Source organism: Mobula hypostoma, chromosome 28 (genome assembly GCF_963921235.1).
Source record: "Mobula hypostoma chromosome 28, sMobHyp1.1, whole genome shotgun sequence".
NCBI lineage: Eukaryota > Metazoa > Chordata > Chondrichthyes > Myliobatiformes > Myliobatidae > Mobula > Mobula hypostoma.
Genome location: NC_086124.1, coordinates 18,046,835 through 18,058,229, shown reverse-complemented (window position 1 = coordinate 18,058,229; position 11,395 = coordinate 18,046,835). Strand labels below are relative to the sequence as shown.

General features: G+C 40.0%; 1 protein-coding gene across 2 annotated transcripts in view; it reads right to left on the bottom strand.

Moving 5' to 3' along the window:
* Positions 1-2,863: 2,863 nt before the first annotated feature.
* Positions 2,864-11,395, bottom strand: part of LOC134338833 (deleted in malignant brain tumors 1 protein-like) — a 118,844-nt gene continuing 110,312 nt past the window's right edge. For both annotated transcript variants that reach the window (XM_063034936.1, XM_063034937.1), the window contains exons 19-22: positions 10,962-11,261; positions 9,886-10,179; positions 8,781-8,894; positions 2,864-3,202 (exon numbers count right to left, since the gene is read on the bottom strand). In XM_063034936.1, the coding sequence (XP_062891006.1) occupies positions 3,135-3,202; positions 8,781-8,894; positions 9,886-10,179; positions 10,962-11,261 (776 nt within the window). In that variant the 3' untranslated portion in view covers positions 2,864-3,134. The remainder of the gene's footprint in view (positions 3,203-8,780; positions 8,895-9,885; positions 10,180-10,961; positions 11,262-11,395) is intronic.

Below are 11,395 nucleotides of genomic sequence, written 5' to 3'. Positions count from 1 at the left end.
GAAGAATTCTAACAGATTTGTCAGGCAAGATTTGACTTTACAGAAACCATGCTGACTTTTACTTATTTTATCATTAGTCTCCAAATACCCCCAAACATCTTCCTTTATAATGGTCTCCAAAACGTTTTCAGCCACTTTGGTTAGGCTATCTGGCCTAAAATTCCCCCTCTTTCCACCCCAGGAGCATGCCAGAATCAAGTGATTCCTGAAGCACCATGATCAATGTATTTGTTATCTCTTCAGCAAACTCGTCAGAGCACTGGGAAGTAGTCAGGACCTTTCGGTTTGCCTAACTATTTTTCCATTGTAATAACAATGGCACTCCCTCCTGCTCCCTGTCAGTAGTCTGCAGCTAGTGTCTTCCACAGTAAGGAATGAAGCAAAATCTTATTATCTTCATCTACCATTTCTTTTACTTCACCCGCATCATCTTCTAGTGGTGCAATATCAATTATCACAGCCCTATTATTCCTGATACTGTATATCTGAAAATTATTTTAGAATCTTGGTTTATATTATCCACGGATTTGACCTGAAAGTTCATCTTTGCTATTTCTATTGCATTTGTAGATGCTTTCTGTTGAATTTTAAAAGCATTCCATTTATCCAACTTCCCACTCCCGTTTGCTGTCTTATACGCCCTTCTCTGGCTTTTATGCCGTACTTAACTTCCTTAACTTGTCAGTCCTACCATATGAAAACTTCTGATGTGGGACATATCCATCCGGCATCGTGTGAACTATTTCCAGAAACTTCAGCCAGCTTTGTTCTTTGTCATCCCCACCAGTAACACCCTCCAATCCGTCTGGGCAAGCTCCACTTTCATGACTTTGTAATTCTCTTCGTTCTAATACGATACTGATACATCTGACTTTGGTTTCTCCCTATGAATTTGCAGCTTGTATTCTATCATATTATGATCTCTGCTTCTTAAGGGTTCATATACTTTAAGCACTCTAATAATATCTGGGTTATTACACAACACCCAATCTAAGATAAGCTTTCCTCGAGTAGGCTGGAGCGCAAGCTGCTCTGAAAAAGCCTTCTCGTAGGCATTCAACAAATTCCCCCTCTTGTTATCCGACCCCAAATTGATTTTCCCAATCCCCTTGCATATTAAAGTCCCCTACTACAATTGTGAATTCGCCTTATTACATGCACTTTCCAGCTCACTTTGCAATCTGAAACGCACATCTTGGCTACTATATGTGGATCAAAATATGATTCTATAATTTTTATTTTTCACCTTTGCAATTTTTCACCTCCACGCACAAATATTTGAAATTTTCTGACACACATTCTAAAGATGAAATTGTCTCTTATAAAGATGTAATTGCCTGTCTTATCAATAGAGCCGCACCACTGCCTATGCCTTCGCATCTGTCCTTCTAATTCGAAGTATATCCTTTGATGTTATACTCCGAACTATGATGTTCTTTCCGCCCTGATTGAGTGATGCCCCAAACGTCATACCGGCCAATCTCTAATTGCGCCACAAGTTCGTCCACCTTATTCCAAATGCTGCGCATACTTAAATACAGCACCTTCAGTCCTGCATTCTTCACCCTTTTGAATGTAGCTTCTGTGTTGCAACGTATCTCTTCTTTCTGTCTTCAATTGTGCCTAATCATTTGCTTGTCCTTTCTTATATTCGTACTGCACATTACATTATTTAGTTGTAAACCTGATGGCTCATTCTCAGCTCTATCACACTAGTCCCCATGCCATCGCTATATTAGTTTAAACCACTCCTAACAGCTCTAACAAACCTGCTTGCAGGATATTGGTTCCCCACCCCGAATTCCAGTGCAACCCGTCCCTTTTCTACAGGTCATAGTTACCCCAGAAGAGGTCTGATTCCCTGCCCTCTGCTCCAATTCTCCAGCTACGAATTTATCAGCGACCTCATTCTGTTCCTATCCCTACTGTCGCGTGGCACAGACAGCAAACGCAAGATTATAAAAGAGAAAAAGTGATATATCTGTCTGTACTTCAGCTCATTGTTAAATATTGCTACTATTTAATTACAAGGTTCTTTGTATTTCGTTCCATAATTAGAGATATAATTCTGCTTGGACATCAGTCAGCTAGTCTTCAGAAAGCTATCATGCACAGTTAAATAAAGGCATAAGCATGAGACACAGTTATAATTCAGAATACAAGAAATTAAGCAAATAACGTGCAATTTCCCTGCATTAGTATAGTGTGTGCGCATCTGTGAACTGGCTATCGGGAATTTAGAAGTCGTGGGCATGTTTTGTTGGCGCCAGAACTATGGAGACTCTTCCGAGCTACCCGGCTCAAAGCTCATTGATTTGATGTTATACAAACAATGCGTTTCACTGTATATTTTGTTGATTCACTGTGCATGCGAGGACGCTCATGTTTATCTCTATGACCCTTTGTACTTTGTCTTTTTTTAATGACTCCTGGGTTGTTATATACAATTTGTACATCTTCAGCTGTCCACATGTGGACTTCCCTGAACGAGGCTCTCTTTCTTCTCGTAATTGAGTTATTCTATCACTTGATCTCGCTTTCTAATCATAGTCAGTATTGGTACTGCCTGCTTTCGTCAGAGTTTCACATGTCATTCACCGATTCTCACGTACTTATAAAATTACGATCAAAGTTGTGAACCATTGCTTAAATGATATAAATGGGACTGAACGTATCTTAACACCCAGTCACCTCCTGTTATAACTTGTTAAGTTGGTCCTTAACAAAGACAAATGATATTTCCTTTCCCTTATAACTTGCTAAGATTTGAAATGTGTTATGTAATGTATTGTTGCATGATTTGAATAATGAAGCAAAATGTCTAATTATATAAAAATAAAAATTTCCGCCAGATGGTAGTTTTTCACTATCTTTAAAATATTTTTTTTATTGTCAAGACAAGCATATGCGTATTGTACAGGTAAATCTAAGAAACATACTCGTGTTATTGAGTCTATCAAATGTTCGACTTTCAAATAAATGATTAACCAACCTCAATTTGTATTAATTGATGTGGCGGGAGGCAGAAGCTATTGAAGAGCAGAGGACTGAATACTGGAATATTGTTAGATCTCGGAAGTCCTCGGAAAGAGATATAATGATTCAGACTGCTTTTTCGACAGAACGTTCAAGGTTCAGAAAGTTGTCTCTGCCGTGGAGCAAGGCTTGGATTCGCTTAGGTCAGTTAAATTGTATCCAAAAGCTGTGCAAGATAGAATTAAACAAGTCTGTAATTAATCAAAATTCATCCTGGTTTTCACCTGCAATTAGTTGCGTTTTTCGCTTTTATGTGTTATCACTACAGAAAAAGCATATTTAGTAAGTACAGTATATAAAGATAAATGCGAGATAATGCTATTGGAGTTTGATACCTTTTTGGCATTTCCCTGTAGATTCTTGTGAGGCAATGCAAATGTCCAAATATTCCATGGTGCAAAATGCTGGAGCATGTGATACCTAGCTCCAGCATGCATACTTTCATATGACGTTCCGCCTCTCAATGAGAATTGTGAAAAAACAGTTATACCTTTGATCGTATCCCAACCGGTTGCATTATGGTCTGGTACGGCAATTTAAAAAAGGGCACAATATAAGAAGATGCAGAGAGGAGTGGACTGTCCCCAATAATGATGCAGCTCTATAAAATTCACTTGGAGTACTGTGCTCAGTTCTGGTTGCCTCAGTCTAGGAAGGATGTGGAAGCATTGGAAAGGGTACAGAGTAGATTTACCAGGATGCTTCCTGGTTTAGAGAGTATGCATTATGATCAGAGATTAAGGGAGCCAGGGCTTTACTCTTTGGAGAGAAGGAGGATGAAAGGAGACTTGATAGAGGTGTACAAGGTAATAAGAGGAATAGATAGAGTGGATAGCCAGCGCCTCTTCCCCAAGGCACCACTGCTCAATACAAGAGGACATGGCTTTAAGGTAAGGGGTGGGAAGTTCAAGGGGGATATTATAGGAAGGTTTTTTACTGAGAGAGTGGTTGGTGCGTGGAATGCACTGCCTGAGTCAGTGGTGGAGGCAGATACACTAGTGAAGTTTAAGAGACTAGTAGACAGGTATATGGAGGAATTTAAGGTGGGGGCTTATATGGGAGCCTGGGTTTGAGGGTCGGCACAAGATTGTGGGCCGAAAGGCCTGTACTGTGCTGTACTATTCTATGTTCTATGTTCTATACCTGTACAGCAAGCGCCGTCTCAAGAAGGAAAGAACCATTATCAAATTCCCACCAGCTAGGCAGACCATGTTCGGGCACATAATATCGGACAGGAGGTACGGAAAACCAATGTCTCGTATCATTATTTTGAAGGATAGCTACATCCCTCAGTGACTTAATTCCTAACAGAACCGTACGGTCGTTAATACTTTATAGTCCTGTACTCTACTGTAAAAATTATGTATAAACTGATTTCTCTCTCTCTCTCTCTCTCTCTCTCTCTCTCTGTCACTCTCTCTCTATCTGTATCTATGTATCCAACTCTCACTCATTCTCTCACTCTGTCCCTCTCTCACGCTCTTTCTCTCTGTCTATATATATATACAGGGAGAGAGAGAGAGAGAGAGAGAGAGAGAGAGAGAGAGAGAGAGAGAGAGAGAGAGAGAGAGAGCGTCGATCATTTGAAATAACTTTAATGGGATTCAGTCCATGTTTCAGTCCTTGGAATTAATTTTCTAGTCTTCCAGACACCTGATAACAATGAATCGTGGCCGCGGAAACATGGATTCATTGCTATAGGTAGCCATACGTGAAGAAACACCGGAGATGGGAGCAATGAGATGTAGATACATGGGCAAGCATCCTGACCAGCAACAAGAGCTCTATTTTGTAAAAGTAGAATTGATAGCACGGCTCTTTTCTGTCTTTTTTCCCACTTTAAGTTTTCTCAGGAGGTGAAGTCAACACATTTGCCTTACAATCGATACTGTTTATGTTCTGCATTTGCACATCAAACACAGAACTATAAAGTACTGAGCAGGACATTTGGTCTGCGATATTGCAACGATCTTTATGAGGATGTGCATTGAATACGCTTCTTCTGTACATCATCTCCATTCTTCTATTCCACTCATATGCATCTCCCTATATATAAGTCTCTTAAATAGTAGAAAACCACCTGATTACCTTTCTACACTGGAGATCGGATTCCGAGCACCCACAACTCTGCGTGTAAAAGGAACATTGCCCTGATGTGATCTTTAAACTTTCTCCTCTAGAATTACAAGGTTATCACCTTGCCGCAGACGTTTCTTCTCTGGGAGATATTCCCGATGTCCACCTTATATGTGCCTCTCACCATTAAAAAAACTTACCAGCTGTACCTTCATCATCGAATGCACTAAGGAAACAAACCAAAATTGTTGAATACGGCCCTACAGTTTATACCTCGAACCGAGATAACTTCTTGTGAACGTCTTCTGCACTGTTTCCATAATCCTTAATAGCAGAGGGAATACATTGAACTTGAGGGGGTAGGTTTAAAGGGGATCTGAGGGGTAAGATTTTACTCAGAGAGTTGTAGATGCCTGGAAGGCGCTGACTGGTATGATGGTAGTGTCAAATACATTGTAGATATATGGATTTCAGTAAGATGGAGAGATGTGTATAATATGTAGGGAGTAGGGAATTGTGTTCCGGTGGTTTGATTTGCTTCATAGCTAGATCGGCCCGAATGACCCTTTCCTTTACTTTGCTGTTTTAATTTCTATATGATTCTTATAATGGCCGAATAGAACTTCACATATTATTCCAAGTATATTCTTTCTAATTAAATATATATGCCAGTTAGATATATGTCCCTATATCTTCATCTATATTCTTTCATATGTTTTTACACTGTCCATAACATGGTTATTCTTGGTGTCGCCCATAAAGTTCTTAATCAGTCCACGTACATATTCATCCATATCATTGGTGTATATCGGAAACAACAGATCACCGCTAGTCATGGACAATCAGCCAGAATAGCAATCATCCACCCCCGATTGTCTGCCTCCTATGGAGAATCCGCATCGGATCAAAACTTGCAATTTACATTGGACTATAGGCATATTCATGTTCTGAATTAACTTAGCAATTGGGATGTTGCCATCTGCCTCATCAAAGACCATGCATTATGCCCAATGTCGCTGCATTATGCCCATTAAGCCCCTTCATCTTCTTCAAAAAAATCAATCAAATTTCTTAGTCATAATCTTACCCACGTAAAGCCACTGTCCGTTATCAAGCCAGCCATTTCAAAATGTGCATCACTCATATTCTTCAGTGTCAGCAATAGTTTCTGTAACACTGAGGTGGGTTTCATTGGTCAATATTTAGCGGCATTGCCCTATTTCATTTCTCGAACAGGCCTACAGCACTTGATGTTCCTCAGTCTGCCGGGACTTCGGCCGTTGTGAATGGGGATACAATAATTCTGTCAAAGTCTCTGCTATATAACAGAGCACAGTATAGAACTTCACGGTCTACAATTTTAAGCTACTCTAAAATTCCATCTGAACTTTCCTTCCAACAACGTCTTCCATTTTTCTAGCATCCATGTGCTTATCTAAATGTTTTCTAAATGCCCTTAATATACATGCCTCTGCCACCTTCATTAGCAGTGTGATGCATTCTGGGATATATGCCATCAGACCCGATGCACTTATCCACCTTTATGCATTTGAGCACGACCTCGTCATTAACCTCAAATCGTTTCAGCAGATTAGCATAGCCTAGTCTACTTGCAGTAACATCCAATTTCTTCTTGTCCGTAAACATGGATGCCTTGTATTTCCAGACCCCCCCCCCCCGACCCCCGCTCTGTCTCCAAGAACAAAGCCCTTCCTTTAACCTAGAATGGGCCTACCCTCGCTTTTCGTATCTTCTTTTTCTTCATATGTTTAAAATGCCCTGGGAACATACTAGATCATTTCGTGTTTTTTGCTGCCTTCTTAATCGGCTGGGTCAGCACTTTCCTACCGTTTTAATACTCCCATGGCCACTGTCAGGATTTAGGATTTCCTAAAGCACACTATGCCTCTTTTTAGTTGATATTAATGTAAGAGTTCTCGAGTCATCAAATTACCTTTAAGTCGTTGTTATTGCACCTTTTTGGAATATGGCGATACTGAACTCTTATAGCTGGTGTTTGAACAACTACCACATGTAAGTCATAGATTATTTCACAACTGTTTCTTCCCATTAACTTTCCCAGCTGCTGTATTAAGTTACTGTAATTTGTTTCCTTCCAATTTTACACCTTCCAGCAAGATTCAAATTTATTCTTACAGTTTGCTGTCTTAAAACAAGAATTGTGGTGATTATTCCGAACACTTCCATTTACTATCAGGTCTTCATTAGGCTAAGATTATTTCTCCAAACTCAGTCCAAATCTTTTCTCCTCTGTTTGCCAAAACTAGGTCCAGTATATTTTCACCTCTGACTGTGTTCTCCATATACTATTTGAAGAACTTCTCCGGCATGCACGAACAGACCTCCTCCCCACATGTGTTTGGAACGCCGCCACCCCCTCCCCCCACACCCCCGCCCCCGCCGTTTTGTAAAGGACTCTCTGTACGTCCTCCCCGTGGAATGCGTAGGTCTAAAGCCGCAACGGGTAGGTTATATGGCCATTGTAAATTGTCCCTGTATTAGGTTAAGTTTAATCGGGATTCTTGGGGTGTTTCTGTGGCGGTCTTGCTCGAAGGTCCGTGAGGGCCTAATCTTCACCGTATCGCTAAATAAATGTTTATAAAAAAATCAGTTCCTCTAACTTTCGCTATATATTGGGAGGTCTATCAATCAGTGAAACATATGCTCAGATATCTTATTTCTAAGCTCTAGACTAACTACTTCACGCTTCAGTACTGCACCGCTCCCAAGGACTTCACGAAACCCTGCTTCTGCATGACCTTTTCAACAATCATATCCAAGACGCTTAAGCAGCCAATCTTGGCACTCACGTATTTCGATCTCTATTTTAACGCTGAAGAGAAAACAAGATGATGCTTTTACAAGATATGCACATAGTGACTACTTTATCCGATACGCCTGTATCGATAATATGAATATCTAATCAATCAGGTGGTAGCAACACAACGCAAGAAAATATTCAAACGTGGTCAAGAAATTCAATTGTTGTTCTGACCAACCATCAGACTGTAGAAGAAATATGATGTAAATGACTTTGACCGTGGAATAATTGTAGGAGCCCGCTGGTATGGTTTGAGTATCTCAGAAACTATCGATGCCCCTTCTTTTCTGTTTATTACGCATAACAGCCTCAAGAATTTACAGAGAATGGCAGGGAAAGGTGTGAAGAGAATTATGCAGTGAACGGCAGTTCTGTGGGTGAAAACGTCTTGTTAGTGAGTTAGGTCGGAGGAGAATGGTCACACTATTTCAAGCTGACAGGAAGGCGCTAATGCTTCATACAATCATACGTAATAGCATTGATGTGTACAATAATGTGCCTGAACGCACAACAGTAAGAATCTTTAACTTGATGGGTACAGCAGCCGAATAACGAGCATAAACTCAGTGATCACATTATGAGAACAGGAGATATGTAAAGTATAGGGGATACCAAAGGACATACAGGATGTACCTAATAAACTGGCCACCGAGTGTAGTTCCATGTACATTTTCTACATAACGATGATAGTTATTGCCAAAATGACGTATATACTCCAATTACACAGTATATCTGCACATTATATATTCATTACTTCAAGCATATCCTCTAATTCAGTATCGAATGGATTATCCTTGATATTCAGGTGTTCTGCCCATCATCTTACCTTTTCTTTTGTTGTTGCTAATTATTATTATTGCTGTTGCTGCTGCGATCATTACCAGCACCCCCACTGCGATAATATATATATGTCCGTATGTTATCTTGATCCAGGATTTGACTGTGAAGAGATGGGCAGTTAAGTTAGAGCAATTGCAGTAAGTCCATTTTGGCTGCGATTCGGTTTAAAACAAAACCCGAGTTTTCACTAATAAGAGCTTTACCTAGAGGACACGCTCCTAGATCAAACACATCATTCAGAGAACAGGCTAACAGAAGTCCTGATCCAGGTTACGTACTCTGGACGTTCAAAGATCCAATATGCATATTTTCCGATATTACTGCGATATGCAAAATATATTAAAATAACTATTATGTCTGGAAATTTCTAATCTAAGACATTAATTTGGGTCTGACAGCACAGATTCGTAACTAGATGAAGTGAACTTTATAAAATTAATCTATATATTTATATTTTTAACAGCAGTATTACCCCACCTCACCATTCATAACTTTCAAATAAAGTCATCTACTTTATTCAGACGTTCTACGATAACTTTATGACTGCTAAGATCATCGTCATTGAGAGTAATGATGGTAAAAGTGGCCAGAGCTTTTCTTGGTAAACTTTTGTCTGCAAATGGTTTACCATTGCCTTTTTTGTGGGCAGTGTCTTTATAAACGGGGGGTCCCCACCATTATCAATACTCTTCAGAGATTGTCCGCTTGGTGCGTAATCAAGCATTGTGGTATGCCCCAGCTGCTCAAACGAACATCCACCACCTGTTCCCATGACTTCACCTGATCCTGATCGGGGGGCGAAGCAGGTGAAATCGCGGCCATGAGGTTTCCTGAATGTCAGTACAGGTTGTTGATAGATATAAACGCAATAGTAATTGTCCAACATCGCTTCAAATGGTTGTATTTCTAGCTATACATGAACGATCCAAGCACACTGTATATACATTGAAGGCAGCTGATATAAATGAAAATAAGGATAAAAGATAATAGAACCCTTAGGACTATTCCGATCGATATCACTTGGTTAAAACCTGTAACTTCTTTGCCATTAGTTCTCATCGGAATCCTGTCACTGCGTTGACCACACTCACCATTTACAGTTACCAAGAGAGGAGAGCTAGAGGTTGAAGACAACGCAGTTCCATTAAAAACGACTTGATATCGGCAGAAATACGTTCCTTCATCAGAAAGAGTCACGTTGCTAATGTCGAAGGTGACAGAGTGGTTTCTGCCGGAAATAACCCGTGACTCGGAATTATCTTCGCCGGCTTTCTGCAAGATGAATGTGATTTCCGGGTAGACACCTGGGCATGTGCAGATAAACTTGATGACTCCGCCAATTTCAACATCTGTTGAATGCACTGATAAAGTTGGTACCGACAGTTCTGCAGTGGAGAAAGATGAATAGAATGAATAGTTTTTACAATTTCTAATATTTTCTAATTTCTAATATTTCTCGCTTCATGTTTGTAAGTTTTCAATAATTTCAATAGAAAAATTTCATCAGGGTGCATCTGAAGTTAGACGATTCTAAAATCAGCGTAGAATTTGCATCGTAGCTGATAATCTGCGAAAATAAACGTGCTCATATATAGGATGAAAAGAATTTAAGTGCTACAGACGACCACGATTTTTCTTCACAACTTGGTCGGAATGATCAATAAGCAAAATAAGTTCAGAATCAAAGTCGAGATTATAAGCACTGACCAAAAGCGTGGAATTAGTTGTTTTGAAGTGGGTCTGGACCTGTGCAACCCCCTACTCACCTAAAATCCATTCACACACACGCTGTTCCTTTCTGAGGAGCGGGGTATCCGTCAAACCCTACTAACTGACTGAAAGCAACCATGATCATCCTATAGGATGGATAGCCAGAATGTTGATCTGAGATCTCATATCCTATAGAATGAACACTTGCTCGCCCAAGTTAGCAATACATGGCCTTGCACTTTAATTGTCAGTCCGCACTTCACTTACTTTGCATCTGTAACACTATATTATGCATTACTTTTCTGATTTCCTTCTTTGCCACAACGGTGTACTTGTGTATGGAATGACCTGCGCAGATGACAGCCAATCAACATCTCCATAGTATTTACCAGTTATAAGTTACTCTATCATCATTTCTCCTGTCCGTTAATAGAAAATACATATGCGAGAATATTACCTTCTACTGCTAATAAGCCTGTGTTACTTTCGTCTGATTGCAACCGCCGTCCAGAAATGATAACTTCATACATGCAGGAGTAAGAGCCTTTGTCTGCGTCAGAAATATTGCTTATAACGATCGAGACCATTTGATCAGACGAGCTAACATGTACTGATCGCAACAATGCATTTCCTTTGTAGAACAAGAAATTGTGGGCACTGTTTTGGCTAGTGACGAAACACGTAATAGCAGTTGTTTCTCCTTTCATATACACACCCGACTGGCGCTCGAAATACAGACCAGTCGTTAGCTTTATCCCTGAAACAAATTAATATAATTAGTACAAATATTTGTGCTAATATGTAACTGCACTCAATCACATCTCAGAGGCCATCTCTGCATCTGTGCTCACCAATCATTACCAGAAATGAAATTATAAAGCACAGCCTCCA